At 35.9% G+C, this 17,776-nt stretch overlaps 2 protein-coding genes across 2 annotated transcripts; one reads left to right on the top strand and one right to left on the bottom strand.

The window, feature by feature from the left end:
* The first annotated feature begins 5,746 nt into the window (after positions 1-5,746).
* LOC147478757 (phosphoenolpyruvate carboxykinase (ATP) 1-like) lies at positions 5,747-10,237 on the top strand. The gene is given in 14 exon segments (XM_086583081.1): positions 5,747-5,875; positions 5,968-6,253; positions 6,742-6,920; positions 7,404-7,557; positions 7,657-7,741; positions 7,877-7,977; positions 8,216-8,514; positions 8,673-8,708; positions 8,711-8,845; positions 8,929-8,994; positions 9,114-9,292; positions 9,392-9,561; positions 9,655-9,823; positions 9,910-10,237. Coding segments are annotated over 13 exon segments (2,001 nt in total). The 5' UTR covers positions 5,747-5,875; positions 5,968-5,969; the 3' UTR covers positions 10,054-10,237.
* Positions 10,238-11,046: 809 nt separating this feature from the next.
* LOC147478756 (Endoplasmic reticulum vesicle transporter protein) lies at positions 11,047-15,915 on the bottom strand. The gene is made up of 12 exons (XM_086583082.1): positions 15,780-15,915; positions 15,346-15,447; positions 14,712-14,794; positions 14,498-14,573; positions 14,294-14,361; positions 14,079-14,163; positions 13,470-13,576; positions 13,310-13,393; positions 12,966-13,112; positions 12,234-12,342; positions 12,021-12,140; positions 11,047-11,434 (listed from the first exon to the last, which is right to left on the bottom strand). The coding sequence occupies exons 2-12, from the start codon at positions 15,431-15,433 to the stop codon at positions 11,361-11,363; spliced, it is 1,041 nt and encodes a 346-aa protein (XP_086439208.1). The 5' UTR covers positions 15,434-15,447; positions 15,780-15,915; the 3' UTR covers positions 11,047-11,360.
* Positions 15,916-17,776: the final 1,861 nt, after the last annotated feature.

Here is a 17,776-nt window from a genome sequence, read left to right as displayed (position 1 = left end):
AAGGCTATGATGGGGACCTGGGCATACTTAATATTCCAGTTCTTATTTTCTTTACTTCCCAGTTTCGACATAGTACTGAAATCCTCCTAGCAAGAAGTCATCACAATTAATTGCGGATTGCTGTGATTGCCAAGCTAGATGCGGCGAGGGTTGTCACATATATATTGCCAGATTCATCAATTTAATTGAATTCTGGTAATAATGAGTTTTTTTCTCTCTAAGGCATCAAAAACATAGTTTATGAAATTAAACACAGATAGCATTACAGTACAGCACATCAGCTTCATATAGGATGCTTCAAACACTCTCTTTAGAACATCTCTAGGTGGTGGTAGTATTTTCCTCAAATTTAAAGGCGAAATTTAGAGAAATTGGTCACAAATTTTGACCAACTCTAAATGGTCACAAATATCATTCGCAAATTTGGAATAGGGCAACCTTGCGCGACATTACCACTGTCCCCCAAGTTAAAAAAAAAAAAAAACTCACGCGACATTTTCACTGTCACACCAAATTGAAAAAGTAAAAAAATAATAACTCATTGACATTAGCATGGCGGCGTGGCGGACGCATTTCTGGCCGATTGTCTTTGGTCAAAGTCAAAAAAAAAAATTTGGGGCGATATTTGCAATGGCGTGCGATATTATCACTGTCGCTCTGCATCCGCATACCAAATTTGCGACCAAGGATGCGGCTAGACAGGTGATGCGACCGAATTTGCTTTCATCTAGAGTTGGATTTCCGCAAAATTCTAAATTTTAGAAGTAAATTTGAAGAATTTGAGAAGTGATACTACCACCTAGATATGCTCTTAATTGATGCTTGGTAGTTAAACATAAATTTCACTCGTAGCAATCTTTGCCCCCAATGCAAATTTGAATGTTAATGAAACATGCATTTAATCGTACATTGTCAATGACTCAAGCACAGTCTTGAAAAATAATCATGGTATTTACTCATTCGCAGTGCGAGCAACCACGGACTCCTTTCAGTCGTTCAAGCGTGCTATCCTGAGGCCCCTTACAATCTACTTCCCAATCTCATATCACCATTTCAACCAGTGTTATTCCCTAATGTCAAACCAAACTCGTTTAGGAATTTAGGCAAGCTTTTTCTTAAACGGACTATCTGTTTACGGACATATTATATAGTGTCTTGCGCAATTTATATAATGTCTTTACACAATTAATATAGTGTCATATATAAGCATAAATTAAAAAGTTAATAAGCGTAAATTAAAAAAACTGTTCATGACACTACATAAACTGTTCACGACACATGTTCATAAACGGACTAGTTTGTTTAAGAGAAATCCTGGAAATTTAGGATATGTCATCTACATGTGTGTTGTCATTAAAAACCCAGGAAGAAAAAAAAAGTAATAGTCCCACAATTGGAAGAACCAAACTATTATGCTGCTATATAGAGGGCCTAAACAGATCTGGTAAATGCCGAGCTCAGTTGCGTGAGCTTATGACCCTAGTGGGGGCATTAAGATGGTTGATCAATGTGGTTTGGGCGTAGGCCTTGGGCTATATTGGTACTAGAGCGAAGGGCACTGCGTCAGGCTGGTTTCACAGAGCAGCGTTCACCTTCCGTTCTCAGTTGTGGGAGGATAACAAGCTGGACGTGTTGATGCGCATGTAACTAGGGCTATCAACGGGCTGGATTTACTCATTATGTCCAAGCCCTATCCAAATTATATTTACATTTAGAAGGTCCAAATCCCGGTCTAGGTCCCATTGGACATAATTGGATTCAGACTTGGCCTAGGTCCAATAAAATTACATGGAAATAGTGTATTTTTTTATTATTTCCCTAAAAAAAATTGAAATAGAGTATATTAAGACTTGAACTCAAGCCTTATATGTGGCACTACAACACAAATCCATCAAGCCTCTTAACATTTTATATATACTAGTAGTTACAAATTTAATAGTATTTATTTAAAAAACTAACAAAATAATCTTAATTTTTGGGTCGGGCCGTTATCGGGTCGGACGAGGATATGTCCATAACTAGCTCGGATAACATTTAAATTCTAAGTCCTTATCTTATCGGTTCGGATTCAATCAGACTTCGGGCCTAGCCCGGCTTATTGACAGCCCCTAGATATAACATTGATTAAGTAGAATAGGGGCTCCATTTGTTCTTTGATTTGATTTAGATTACGAGCTTTATTAGTTGGTTTGACACTGCCTTCACACTCTAAATTAAAGAAGCAAGCTACACACGTACGTCTAAGCTAAGCTTGGAGATGGAACTCATAGAAGTCTTCTTCAGGGTTTTCTATAGTGAAGTAAGACCAAGCCCACGAATTTAATGTATAAGGTCGGCGCAACATTTGTTCGATACATGGAGCACTTGAACACCCGAGATAATGTATGAGATCTCTCACCAGCAAAAGACATACCCCAAAGCATGGCATGGCCACAAGTTGCTGCAGAGATCAATCAAGGACTAGTGCATGCCAATCTCATCAAACCATCATGCACGTCCACTATCAAATAAAAAGACAAACTCTAAGATTGCATTCTTTATGACATTCTTCTTCCCCATTTTACTTTCTTTCTCTATTATATATGGTAGGGATGTGGACGTGTCCCCCAAGCTTGGAACTTAATTAATACTTCTATTATCCATACTTTTATTACTCCAATACAGCAGTACTGTCCCTACTTCACAAATCAAAGAACTCCCCTACGTACCTTCCCCACATCAAGATTGAAGAGAGTTCTAACTTAACCACACATTCATACCACCTGCCGGAGTAAATATACCTGGTGTAAGAAGATGTAAGCCATTCCTAGACAAAAAATTCATGAAATTCAAACAACATGGGCCCAAAGTTTCACACATTTTTTTATGTATATTTCAGAACTTTTTTACGTTTTGGTGAGCTACATCCCCATTAAATTTGTAGAATTATATTTCTCCTACAAAAATTTGTTTTCACACATGCGCTACATTTATTTGATATATAATATGGGATTTTAGGTATTCCACATCGAACGTTTCATGAGATTGGTATTCCAATTTCCAATACTAAATTTAGGTGAGATATTTTTCTAGCATCAAACACCATATTTTCAACAATTTTGTGTTTTTTCATTTTCAGGAGAATCACATGTTGATGAAAACACCAAACCAAACACCAAATCAGTCAAAATTTGGTTTCAGTTTTGGTGCTATATCAAATCTCTCCCGCAAAACCGTGCGGTTTTTCTAACACCGCATTGGCTTTTAAGTGGGTTTCTATGACGCGGTTTTGCCAAAACCGCGTGAGAGATTTAGAAAGAAAATAAATAAAAAAGTTAATGTGCGACACATTGGCGGTTTTCTCAAAACCGCGTATGCTTCGGCTTTTAAGATGGGCTTCAGTGCGCAGTGTTGAGAAAATCGTGTGGGCTATATGACACGGTTTATCTAAAACCGTGTCATTTGGTGTCGAAAATGTGATGTTTCTCTTAAAATTGGTTGATTCTTTTTATTTGGTGTTTGGTTTGGTTTAAAATTTTGGTATTTTCTTGATTTATCTCCTAGTGATACTCTAAATGTACTGAAAATTGGCTCCATCACGTTATTTTTAGACCATCTACATGGACATCAATTTGGTCACAAAAATCAAACGTTTTACTTAGTTTAGCGAATCGAGATATAGAAAAAATGTTTTGAAAAGCGGCATTTTGAAGAAGATTTTGTTTTTTATAGTTGGACTTGGAATTTGGTAGATTCCATATGTCCATGTTTATGAATCGACGAAACTGATTCTACTGGAAATAAGTTGTAACTCGTAATTTCGTGACTGGTAACTGCCTAACTCGTAACCTAGCCCGCCCCACATATACCCTCCCCCAGTTTCCATCCGAAACTCATAAATAGATCCATGCACACAAAGATAGAGAAGAAAAAAAGTGATTTCATTATCTCTTTGTTGAGAAGTGTGCCACCTAAACGGAAAAGTGTTTGTATTTGTAACGGAGTCAATAAAATATGACATAAGAAGGCCCTTGTTTTCTACAATATTGTCAAAAAAAATGCTTAAACCTCGTACGCTTTCAAGGACAATAGATTATCACCTACATCATGTTGTCTTCTATTTACATAAACTTGCTTTCTCTAGATAAAGTATTCTGCTCCTTTCAGAATCTAGGCGCGAGTCTATGTAGAATATACAATTTGTAATTAATTATCTGCCCACCCTCTTACTAAAGAAAGCTCCAGGTGCCTGGGATCATAATAAAGTTGTTAGATGTTGAAATGAGTTGTTTAAAAGTCACATTTGACTAATACAATTGGGGAAAAAGTTGGGAATTGGACTCAATATATGTAGTTTTTGTCTTTAATACAGTTTTTAATTTGTACTAGCTATTTAAAATATTGACCATATAAAAAAAAATTGGAGAACTAGATCGATTTATATATTAACTCGAAACTTTGTGGATTAAGAATTCTTTTTGGTACATTTTTTTTTTTCTTTTTTTTTTTTTTTAATAATATATATGTGGTACAGATTTCTAATTAAAAACTGAATCGATTTAAATTATTTATAAAGCGAATTGGACCAACCATGAGCAAAATGCGGCAAATGCTGCAGCACCCAGAATAGAACAGCACCCTCCGGTGAATTGATTTTGTTATTTTATGTTCATTGAGTATACTATTTTAGACAAAGTTGGTGAATAAATAAAGTGTACATGCTATAACAGATATCCGGTAAGATGGTTACATGGATGTGAGTCATTTCCAGAATGTGCTCATTGCATCATTGACTGCTGTGTATGAAAATAGTCCTTCCCAACACCTTCTTGATTCACCATTTCTGACCAATATTACCCTCTTTTGTGGTCTCACGAAAATGTAGACTGGCACTTGCTATTAGGAAAAATAACCACTTCGAACATAATTTATCTCCATCTACAGTGTAAAATATAAGTACTTTTATATTCCTGTTGTGCATTGTGATGGATGGATGATCGATTATGTGCATTTAGGATTTTAGAAACATCCTAGCTAGCTAGGTGACTATTTGTGTTGTCCAATGACTCTTTATCCATTTTAGGATATGGTTTACTTTCTATGCCAAATTACTCTCTATATATCAGAACAATTTAGGGATGAGATCCGTAGAATGGAATTGACCAAAAAATAAAAATATATAATTTTTTTGTTTTTTTTATTTAAGTGTGGTAGAATTATGGGGATCTCATTCTACGCCAGATGAACGCCATATGAACGGCGTGATACGGTGGCAACCATTGGACACAATATTCAACTTTGTATCTATAAAACACTATTTTTTTTATGGGATAGAGATGCAGAGTCCAATCCAAAGCCATTGGACTCAGCCTTAGGATATGTACTGCCAGCTCAGCTTTACGAATTTTTATTTTAATCTCGGAATGGAAACTGAATATCTGAGTAATTAATTAAAATTTCCATTATAAAAAAACAAAGTAATTAATTAAATTTCTTTATAAATCAAAGAAAAAGGAAACAATTAATACAGTTGAGAATTGAGATAGTGATATCCTATACGTGGTGCAACGTGGAGGTTCGGTAATTGGAGTCACTCAAATTTAAGAAATTTGGATAACCATGTCCATACATGAACCATTTCTCATTTATTTCGTAATCTGAATATATTCGCTACTTTAAGTTTCTTTTGTATTCTTTCCCATTTGATTACTAACCACGCGGTATGGTTAAAATAACCATGGTTTATTTATCCCTCGGCCTTCACCTTTAAATAGGACCCTCATTTCTCTATTTCCACACTCATTCATTCTCATTTCCATCCTCTATATTCAAACTTGTATGATCGTTCCTTTGTTGTTATAGCCTTTTTCTTTAGCTTTCAATCTCGCAGTTTAAGGTTTGTCACTTAGAAGTACTAGAAGTATAGTTACATTTTTTTTTTTAATGCATGTAACGTTTTATCTACTTACTAATATTTGTTTTTTGTAGAGATGGCGAGTAATGGTAATGGTAAGGTAGTTGCTACTAGCAATGGAAATGGGGAGTTTAGCTTTGGAACTGGACGAAACGGGCTAGCAAAAATACAAACACAAAAAAAGCCGACCAATGGAATCTGTCACGATGACAGTTCTGCGCCGGTTAAGGCACAGACAGTTGATGAATTGCATTCACTTCAAAAGAAAAAATCAGCTCCAACTACTCCTATTGATGGAGCTCAAGGTGCTTTTACTATGTCTGAAGAAGAAAGACATAAACAGCAACTTCAATCCATCAGGTATACTGGAAATTTAGTTGATGATGATCATATGGTCCTGGGAGTCTAATGCCTATGCATAATGATGATTTATTTACCTGATTAACATTAATTTTACAAAAAAAATCCTGGACTTTTGGTGATGTAGGGACTAAAATATGTAAAATGGCCCGCGTGGAAAATACACTCTAGACCGTCGCTATATTCCATATCATTTGAAAGATAGATTCCCTAAATTTGGTTGATGTGGTTTGATTTTTTCAAGACCATATAAAATTTGGACATATTCATTTTTCAAGAACTTTTGCTTTACGCAACTGAGTCTATAAGTCTACGTTAGCCAAAAGCACATAAAAAATCAGCACTTTTGATTGACATAGTCATGACATAGTTACGTTTGATTGACATAGTTACGTTAGTCAACTTAAGTTGAGATTTCATTTGGTTGATATAGTCATGAAATATGATCTGATTTGATATTAATTTAGTGTGGTATTTGAATTGGACAGTGCATCATTGGCATCCCTAACAAGGGAAACTGGACCAAAATTGGTGAAAGGAGATCCAGCAAAGAAATCTGATGGACCAAAGGTGGCCCATCACCATGTCACAACACCCAACCTCAACCTCAGCACTAGTGACAGTGCCTTAAAGTTCACCCATATCCTATACAACCTTTCTCCTGCAGGTAAATAGAAAAAAGTCACGGATTCATGATCTTTGTAGTTAAAAAGTCACGGAGTCATGATCTTAAGATCGTATAAATTCTTTTTGTGATCCTTATTGTCAAGAAAAAAAGGCATTAACATTGACTTATCACTTATGGTATCTGCCCAACTTGGAAAATAGTAAGATTACCTGATCTCGATATGATTTTACTATCCATGGTTGAGACTTGAGACATATGACTCTTGGATGGTCTGTCATCGTACTTTATGGGAATTATGGCCTATGGCTCGATAACAATAATGTACTTGGATAGTAATATGGTTACAGCACATGGTATGATGGTACATGTTCTTGGATCCAATGTACACAACAATTTAAAAAGTTCATGGGATCAAATGATTTCATAACATAATTAAAATATAAGTACTGAAATAAATAAGTTAACAAAATGTTCTACGAATTTTGTGTTCTTAGAATTGAACTAAACAAATTTTTTTTCCAGAACTTTACGAGCAAGCTATAAAATACGAGCATGGCTCATTCATAACAGCAAGTGGTGCATTAGCAACACTCTCAGGCGCAAAAACTGGTCGCTCTCCAAGAGATAAACGTGTCGTGAGGGATGACACAACTGAAGATGAACTTTGGTGGGGAAAGTAAGTTCCAGTTCTCTGCCAAATTCCCGTTTTTCCTTTTGTACCGTAGTACATACTATGGTAGTCTATTATCTAACAACTAGACTTGAAATGTTTCAGGGGATCACCAAACATTGAAATGGATGGAGAGACATTCTTGGTTAACAGGGAAAGAGCTGTTGATTACTTGAACTCCCTTGACAAGGTATAATTTAACAAGTATGGCGGACTGGTGGTGTATGTGGCCCCAAGACCAACATACAAAACAAATATGTGACTACCCTTTTTAATGTTTGGTGTATAAGTGCTGAGTGGTGTTGATCTACACCTATGATTTCAGGTATTTGTCAATGATCAGTTTCTGAACTGGGATCCAGAGCACCAAATCAAAGTCAGAATTGTTTCTGCCAGAGCTTACCATTCCTTGTTCATGCACAACATGTAAGTGAAACTAAATGAACTCTACTCAGCATCTTCATTTCTATGTTCTTCCCTCCTGCGAAAGCGTAAGTGTATCAGATAAGTCTCTTAACGTTGCCAGAAATGATTATCTACCTCGCATTGGTAGAATTCCTTAATCAGTAGCCACTAAGATGTCCTATGTCTAAAGTTGATAAACAAGTGTGAAAAGATCTTGAATATTTAGCTAGCGTACATTCGATAACTGCGTGGGTGGCAGGTGTATTCGACCCACACCTGAAGAGCTGGAGAATTTCGGTACTCCGGACTTCACCATATACAATGCTGGACGGTTCCCCTGTAACCGTTATACGCATTACATGACGTCCTCTACTAGCATAGATCTCAATCTTGCTAGAAGGGAAATGGTTATCCTTGGCACACAGTACGCTGGGGAAATGAAGAAAGGCCTATTCAGTGTTATGCATTATCTCATGCCTAAGCGCCAAATCCTCTCATTACACTCTGGCTGCAATATGGGAAAAGATGGCGACGTTGCCCTCTTCTTTGGATTGTCAGGTATAGTATTCAAAGTGAGGCGACGTCACCTGCCGTCTGATGCTTTTTCTCTTACTCTCACTCTCTTCCACCACTGTATTTACATTTGAGAAATGTATATGCATTTGCCCAGGTTATCAATGGTATTAATCAAGCACTTTTGACTTGTATTCTTATAGGTACTGGGAAGACAACTTTGTCCACTGATCATAATAGGTTTTAATTGGAGACGACGAGCACTGTTGGAGTGACAATGGTGTTTCGAACATTGAGGGTGGATGCTATGCCAAATGTATCGATCTTTCTAGGGAGAAGGAACCTGATATATGGAATGCAATTAAGTTTGGAGCTGGTAAAATCCTTTTCCTATTGTTTCCAAAATTCAAATTTGTTTGATATATATGAGTTTACTGATTGATCTTTCGGGGTTGGCAGTGCTAGAAAATGTGGTGTTTGATGAACATGACCGAGACGTGGATTTTACAGATAAATCTGTCACAGGTGATTTTTCAATAGGGAATGCTTACATGTTTTATTCATTTAGAATCACAGAAATCAGGAATAAGCTCTTGTACAACAAAGTTTGGCTTTAACATATGTTGTTGCATTGATTGTTACAGAGAATACTCGGGCAGCATACCCGATTGAGTACATTCCCAATGCAAAAATACCATGCATAGGCCCTCACCCGAAGAATGTTATCCTTCTGGCTTGTGATGCATTTGGAGTGCTCCCACCTGTGAGCAAACTTAGCCTAGCGCAGACCATGTATCACTTCATCAGCGGTTACACTGCTCTGGTATGTGAACCGTGACCACTACAATCCTCAAATGCCAAATTAGTATTAATTTTTCTTAAACAAAAGTAGGGACTGAGTCAATCTTGATGACGAAAACAGGTTGCTGGGACAGAGGAAGGTATTAAGGAACCACAAGCAACATTCTCAGCTTGCTTTGGTGCAGCTTTTATAATGTTGCATCCTACAAAATATGCAGCCATGCTTGCTGAGAAAATGCAGAAGCATGGAGCCACAGGATGGCTAGTCAACACTGGTTGGTCTGGTGGAAGGTAAATAGCATTTATTTGTACAAGTAGAACTAGATCGTCGGATAGTATAACTAATATTGAAAAGGAATTATACACTCGTTTCAATTCATGCAGCTATGGTTCTGGTAACCGCATTAAGTTGCCATATACTCGGAAGATCATTGATGCCATACATTCAGGTAGTCTTTTGAATGTGAACTACGCCAAGACTGAAGTTTTTGGACTAGAGATACCTACTGAAGTGGAAGGAGTGCCTTCGGAAATTCTGCAACCAATGAACACAGTTAGTTTGCTCTCGCTGTTCTTTCATTTCATACTTTTAATTTTGACTTGCAGCACTGTTTTAATACTTCTGTGTTGTGGATGCAGTGGTCAGACAAGAAGGCCTATAATGAAACCCTGCTGAAGCTAGGAGGTTTGTTTAAGAAGAACTTTGCAGTATATTTGGACTACAAGATTGGCAAGGACAACAAACTGACTGAGGAGATCGCTGCAGCTGGTCCCATATTCTGATCTTACCGAGAAGAGTTCTTGTAATGCTGGATGGTGGTGGCTGAAATAAATATTAGCAATGGAAGGTTTAGTTGGAAACTAAGGAAGTATATGTACTTCTAATATCTGTCTGAAACAGCTGATTATGTAGCTCTCTTATTTTTCTTAGTGAATTATTCAAGAAATAAGAACATAGTTCTGCAAATGGTCTGCGTAGCGATGAATTGATTCAAGTCCAGACTCCAGAATGCTTACTTTGAACAAAAAATTATATGAACTTGAAAATGAGCATATTTTCGGCAAGCGTAAGATGCAACATAATCCAAATAAATCAGCAATGTGAAGATAACTAACTGCGAAGCTAGTGAGTAATAGCCCATAGTTTGTTAAACTTGGGGGATTTATTGGGAAGGCTTAATGAGTTTCAATGGTTCAGTCAAGGTCCAAATACTGGATTTCCCAAGTAACACGAAAATATTATCCGAAAATGCATTGTAATGACTTATGAGTTATGACCATGTCTTAAGTGTATCATCTACCTTAAGATAACCAAACCGCATCATACTATTGTGTATTCCCAACCTTGGACACATAATCTTGACTAATAAAGATTTTAGTATCCATCACTTTGTTATTGAAATGATATACAGGGGACTGTTTTTTGAACTCACTTGTGAAAGAATGAAAGATGAATGAAAATAGTTTCAGAGAATCTCTCTCCCTCATCCGAACAGACCCCGGTTTTCTTATATGGTGGCAAAAGTGCACGTCACCTTTCTTTCTTAATGAAAGTGTTTGTAATGACATTTTTTAGCGATGAGGCAACCATCCCAACTTACCAAATATCTTTCATTTCATTTGTATCAACCATTTCAGAGTGGAGAAGTACCATGAGGATGACATGTGCTGATGTGCCCCCTAACACTTCTGAGTTCTGACCTCTTTAAGCAGTTGGAGCTCTACGAAGTATGTATATCTACGCTGACTTAAAATCACCCGATTACACGATATCAATGTCATGAGATCTGAACTTTTTACCATTATATATATTAGTTCAAGTTTGGCGTTGGTGATTTCACTCCACTTCTTGCCCATCTCAAAAACATCTAAAGGTGAGACACTAAAACTGACATTTCTCAGAATTTAAACAAGCTCTCGTCAAGCATGTGGCTGAAATCCCCATCAGCCATCTTGTAGTTTCCTCCCAACTAAATATAGGTATGCTTGTGCCTTCTAACATCTCGAGTTGGCTGTAAATTGAGCATTATTGGCTTTTTGAATGCATCAAAAGCACGCCCTATGATCTCATTGTCAACAGAAAATTATGTTCACCGGAGCACGCTTCTGCTAGTTGATTTTGTCAATGCTTCCAAAAACCTGTACATCCAACGATCCAGTAATCCTGTTGACATCCAACAAAAGGTTAAGTATCAAAACAAAACACCAAGGATAAATACAGACAGCATTTATATCAGTATAAAGAGAAAAGTAGGGGTAAAGCAACAGAAAAACAGAGACAATGAGTTTGTAATAGAAACACAACACATCTCTTAGAAGAAGATGTCCTGCATAGCTAATCAAACAGGCACAAGCCTGCAACCTTCGGTCCCTTCCTGAATTTCAACCAGGGATGTTAAGGCTGTTTGAAAGTCGAATCTGAGATAGTTTCAAACCAAAAGTCTGGTGTATGTCAAATGACATTGACCTAGCCTATGTTGAGAATAAAACCATATCTTGAATGATCAGTTCACGTTATCTTTTAAAACCTCAAAGTTAAAGGCCAGAGAGGGTAAGCCAAACGCCATCAAGCCAATCACAATGAATTGCCATTGTTGACACACACGATGAGCAAGACAGCGACACTCCTATGAAATCAGATCTCAAACTTCCAATAGTACAATGAAGTTCGACATGACCTGATAGCTTAATTAAATAAGTGCATCCTATAAACACATAGCATAGTCACAACTAAAATGGAAGATACTTGCCTGTTAAAGCAAATGTACCACCAAGTACTGCACAAAGTCGAGTGATGAAGTGCAGAAAACTGCGATGCTCTTCTTTGATCGTAACAGTGATTGGTGAAAGATCATACAAAAAGTAAACAGCTGTATAGAACAAAAGAAGGCCAAATAGTCAATGGTATTACAGCGACAAAACAGATTAAATATAATTCTAACAAGATAAACACGCTCCCCAACCTGGCCAAGTCCTATCAAACTCCGTCATAGGAACAAAATACTCCGTGACAGAAAATTGATTAGTCGGTAGAACTTCTTTTGAGAGATATCTGTACTCGGTTGGAACAATCTACATCAAGATACAAAAAAAAAAATTAGTGTAAAAGGAAACAGTTGAAGTCGAGGAGCTAGAAGTAGATAGGCAAGAACTATATTTGCAGTGGACAAACTTATGGCTAGTCACGGCTTACAATAAGAGAATCATGAAGGTAAAAGTACTTTCGGCAGACTGAATTAGGAACAAATGATATTATTAACACAAGGAATGACGCTCTGTGAAGTGTTTTGTCTAGCTCTTCCTCAGTGAACTCCCCTTCTTTCGTATACTATATAACTTACGTACTTTCTGTTAGCCAATATAGATGGTATTGTATAATTTCAACTCATTAAGCAAAAAAATCAGTCAATAGAATGTCTAATTGTAGGAATGAATCAGAAAAAATCATTTACAAAAGTTGCTATCTGGTTTATACGCATCTGATGGTAACAGCAGCTGCGAAAGCAGCAAGCATTGAACGCAAGCAGACTCACCAACTCATGGAAATATTTTCTCGAGAAGTTTAAGAAAACAATCAACATAAAGCCTAAATCTATCACTAATTTATTGTCCAAAATTTTTTGGAAAAAGGAAAAAAATTGATATTAAAAACAAGTTGGATGAGCAGAATCATCAACAGAAAGAACAGGTCAAACCTTTATGTAATATTTGAATGTCCCGCTTGGACCACGCAATATCCTATCAGTTCCATCAAGTGGGTTATGAAGTCCTGGGTACTTTGGTCCAAATGACAAGTCATGAATTACATGGCTAACATTTACATGGGTGGCTCCCTCAAAAATCTGCACAGAATAAAGAAAGGTTGGTAAGAAATCAGGATGAAATAAACAAAAACAAAGAACGTCTACGTATTTAGTATTTACATAGCGTACAGTGCTAAAAATTGTAGAGCCAAAAAAACTGCATAAGAAATGACCACTGTAGAGATATACTATCAAATTAGATTCATGCTTTTTGAAATGGCATAAGGAGAATTGACCTGTTGTGCAACAAAGATGTTTAATCCATGAACTGAAATATGAAAATTCCCAGCAACCCTCTGTACATCTAGAACTCCATAAACCTGCAGGGAATTAGAAGTCAGTTAGTCAGTACAAGTTGATAAGCAATCTGAGAACCTCAAACCTATCTAAACATACCCGACATCCCTCTCCATCTGCCAATGCTTGTTTCACTTTTTTTACCATTTTTTCAGCATCTTCACCAAATCCATGTGCATGATGCTTTTGGAGAGAACTATCGTCATCTGTTAAGATATTAAGAAATAATTCTTACAATGACACGATTAGGTGTGTTCGTATCCAACACGGATACGAAGTGTCTAACACAGCAAAATATAAAAAATTGAGGTATATCACATAAATCCGATATGTGTCAGTGGACACGTGGATATGTATCCGACACGGATTATCTTTGAAAAATGGTGTGTCCATGTTACATAGAGATATATAGTAACAATCGTGAATAAATATACTAAGAGTTCCTATTAGTGTTCAACAAAAAACTCATAACTACAACCATAATCACAAAAAGGCTGTGATAGACTGGACCCCGGGATAAAGACTAGCAGTTGTTAAATGCATCCTCAGCTGTGTAGATTTCACGTTTTAAACAGCTAAAAAAGGGAAATATTTTTACCCCTAAAATATTAAAGGTAGGCAATGGTACTACAACCAATACCAAAAAGAACCTCATCACTCATCAGGAAAAATATTTAACAAAAAAATGGTAAGGTATCAAGGAGGTACCATGTTTGTGATCTGTGTTACCCTTTTCAACAAGGTCAGAAATATATTCAGTGCCAATAATATGGCCATCTTTACTCAACCGAAGCTGCAGTAGAAATTTCAACTGGTTAGAAGACTGGTGATATTAACTAAGTAGGAAAAGAAAGATATTCTCAAATATAAACAGAAACTGTTATAAACACATTCAATTAAGACAGTATGAACAAGTTTCTTACTTTCCATATATTTGTATCCAGGTCCACCTCATGTTTTCCAGACATATCAATGGCATCCACACTTACAACTGAAAAAAAAAAGGTATAGTTGCATAATCTGAATTTGTTTCAAGATAGAAAGACAATGTACAGAGAAACAAACTGTTGTAACTTGTAAGAAACAAAGAAGACCTGAAAATGGGAAAGAGAATAAAAAGTGCTAACCATCACAGGGTAGCGAAGGGAATGACATATTTATATGAATGGGAAGAATTTCTCCTCGCTTCAAATCTACAGACATCTGGCAGCAAAAGCAAACGCACAAATAAGAATATTTGCTTGCTTATCCAATCCCACAGGACTAGTTAACTGAAAAGGGAATATATACAGTAATAAATTCAAAATAAACAATAAAAAAAAAATGGAAAAAACAACAAACCTGATGAACAGTATAAACCGAAAGGTAATACTGCAGCTCGTGCAAGAACAAGGTTGCCATTATAGCTAAGCCAATGATGGAGACTGCCAAAGAAACATAAGATGATTATACAGAAAAATGGATGAATTCAAGTCACTACCAAATCTTGTCTATGACTAAGAATCAGATAAGCTAACAGATACTATTAATACGTACATTTCCTGTAGTAATATAATAGACGCTGTATTTAAAATTTAAACTTATTCAAGAATAACAGTCCCTCCCTTGCAGATACATTAAAGATAGACCAAAAATTGTCGGTGAACTTTCCAGCAAGCAGGGAAGACGCCAAATTATAATTTCCCTTTTACTAGTCAAATAAAACATGCAGGGTCCTCAACTAAAAGAATATCAAAGCTGAATGTTTACAAGGTGGGTGTGAGATGTTTGGTGGAAAGACTATAGAACACTCCAAATCACAATCAAGAACATGCAGCTACAAAGCTACTCTTAATAAGTGCAATTAAATCAATGAGCACATGCATAGAGTATTCAAAAACATTATGCTTGTTACATATATCTCGATACATAGCCAACATGATTCGGTTGATACTAAAATATGAAGCATAGCTAAAAGCCCAAAACAGATTCATACCCACTGCGCCAGACCGAGTCTTCTGCATTAAGTGCTCCTCCGCTCGAGGGAACGCATCGAGACTCTTTAAAGCTTGTTTAATCCCCATCTTTTACCCCGTCCCTAAAACACGACATTACGAAAATATATAGTCCTCAATCATATATAAAAAGCGTCCTGTGTATTATATATTTCAAAATGGGCAATTGCAATAGCTAAACTATGTCTTGAAAAATGTGAAAAATGTCTAGAAACAACAAATTTCGAATCTTTATATGTTCCCAAACAAATAGAATCATTAATTTGTACATAATCACACATCCAATAGATATAATTTACGAAAAATGAGTACAATTTGAAACTTTTATTGGTTCTAATTAAGACCTGTTTGGATGGCATGTAATTTTTCTCATTTTTTGCATTGAAAAAAAGTAGAAATCCAAACAGTTACTTACCCTGGTGAAGAATTTGTGTAGCGATACAAACGTTGTTGAGAAACGAGGAAGGGCCTAATAATGATGATTATTTTTGGGTTATAGATGACGGGTGGACCCCGTTTCAAACTCAAAGATTAAACGAAATTCCGTGGAATATCATATGTCGAAATTAAAAAACGACCTCCGATAGATAAAATATCAAATATTACCCTTAGTACCAAATAGTTAAGATTGTGTCCTAGAGAGAGAATATAAATTATTCACTATTTCAGCTGGTTTTCTTAGGGATGCCCAAACGGGTACTCGACCCGGTCTGAATCTGACTTTTCAGGTTTTGAACAGGTATTGGGTTATTCGAATCTAGACCGGTTTTCAACAGATCGAGTTCGGAGTTGGGTATTTTGTTGGGAAGTGTGACCAGACTCTATCCTAATCCTATATTTCGGGTACCCATCGGGCTTGGGTTCGGATTTCGGGTAGAATAAAGCCCGATATAAATGAATAAAGAATACGATAAGAAACTTTATTTGAAATATATATCTACATTTTATTATTTCTTCGGCTATTCACCAATCCTTCAAACAAAATAAAACTTTTAATGAATTTGAAAATAATTATCATATATACTCGGACATAATTATTTAATATGATTTAAAAATATATAGATGGACTCGGAATAAACTATAGACACATGATCACGTGTAATTATTGAAAAAATTGAAAATTCCGACATAATTTTTTTTCCATAATCCAATATATTAAATAACTCATCATTGTAAACATGAATGAGATCATAATCCAAATATGTATCTAATTCTTTTTTTTTTTATATGATATTAGTAGTATGCAATTGAAACCGGATTTGGGGTTCAATTTCGGTCCGGGTTTGATTTTGGATTTTTTAGCCCTTTTAACGGGTTTAGGGCTAAATTATCAGGTCAGGCTGGGTTTAGAGAGTGTGACCAAACCCTACCATATGTATTTCAGTTTGGGTTCGGAATCAGGTTTTGTCGGGTTCGAGCAAGGTTCGGTGTGGGTATTTTGTTCGGATTTCGGGCAAGATATACATCCCTAGGTTTTCATTTTCTTCAAATGAAATTCCAATTTATGCTTAATCAAATCAACGTACATACCAATTTTAAACGAAAATATTTTTTGAGTACTGGTCTTGTAGAAATTGAGTCAATATTTTCATGTTAAAACAAGTACATCATAGAACTAGTTCTATACCCGATTTGAACCATTCGATTCAATAATGGAACCGCTAAACTTGGTGATTTTCACATACACAGGTTAAGAGGTTTGAAAGAGTTGTCTCAAACACTACTTAGCCCACAACCAAATTTGAAAGTTGGAATGATTATGAAGAAATTCCCCTAAATTCAATCCTTGAATTCCTTAATTTTATGAATTATCCCACAACCCATACCCATTTAAAGTTTCATAGAGATAGGGTTTAATGCAATAATTGAAGAAATAGATGGGTTTTAGTTTCCAATATTATGATTCACATTTTAGTTATAAAAAGGTCAAGTAGCTATCAATTGATCCACATCTATTGTTATATTTGAGACCACTGAATATTAATTTTCAATCTTATATGTAATAAAAAAAAAAAAAATACTACCGATTTTTACATCAAATAATTGGCTGGTTTTTAAGTGAGTCATTGATTTGAACCAAGATCGCAATGACCCATTATAGTTAAAAAAAAAAAAAAAACTGGTTTTGAAAACCATGTTCCTGATGTATTCTATAATAAGTATTGGAATTAAATTATGTGTTCTGTCTTGAGTATGCCTAAATGCCTAATAAAAAAAATGGTAATATATAAACCTAAATGTAACTAAAACAATTTTATTTATTTATTTTTAAAATTGGGGTATGGAAGTGTTTTTCTGGGTGTTTCCAAGATCACGCGTATTTTATTATGTTTTGAATTGAGATTTAATTTGTTGTTGGTTGCTTAACTCATGTCTTTGCTTGGAAAGTACAGTTGACTTAGATCTGTACCT

Source organism: Coptis chinensis, chromosome 9 (genome assembly GCF_015680905.1).
Source record: "Coptis chinensis isolate HL-2020 chromosome 9, ASM1568090v1, whole genome shotgun sequence".
In the NCBI taxonomy this organism is placed as follows: Eukaryota; Viridiplantae; Streptophyta; class Magnoliopsida; order Ranunculales; family Ranunculaceae; genus Coptis; species Coptis chinensis.
Note: the sequence above shows the minus strand (reverse complement) of the source record. Positions and strands in the feature narration are given on the sequence as shown.

What these genes read in the sequence shown, in the direction of transcription:
- LOC147478756 (XM_086583082.1), bottom strand. Translation starts at nt 15,433, where the DNA reads ATGGGGATTAAACAAGCTTTAAAGAGTCTCGATGCGTTCCCTCGAGCG. An exon ending in TGGATACAAATATATGGAAA is followed by an intron (nt 14,164 to 14,293) that starts GTAAGAAACTTG and finishes TTTCTACTGCAG; the next exon opens with CTTCGGTTGAGTAAAGATGG. An exon ending in GTTTGATAGGACTTGGCCAG is followed by an intron (nt 12,141 to 12,233) that starts GTTGGGGAGCGT and finishes TGTTCTATACAG; the next exon opens with CTGTTTACTTTTTGTATGAT.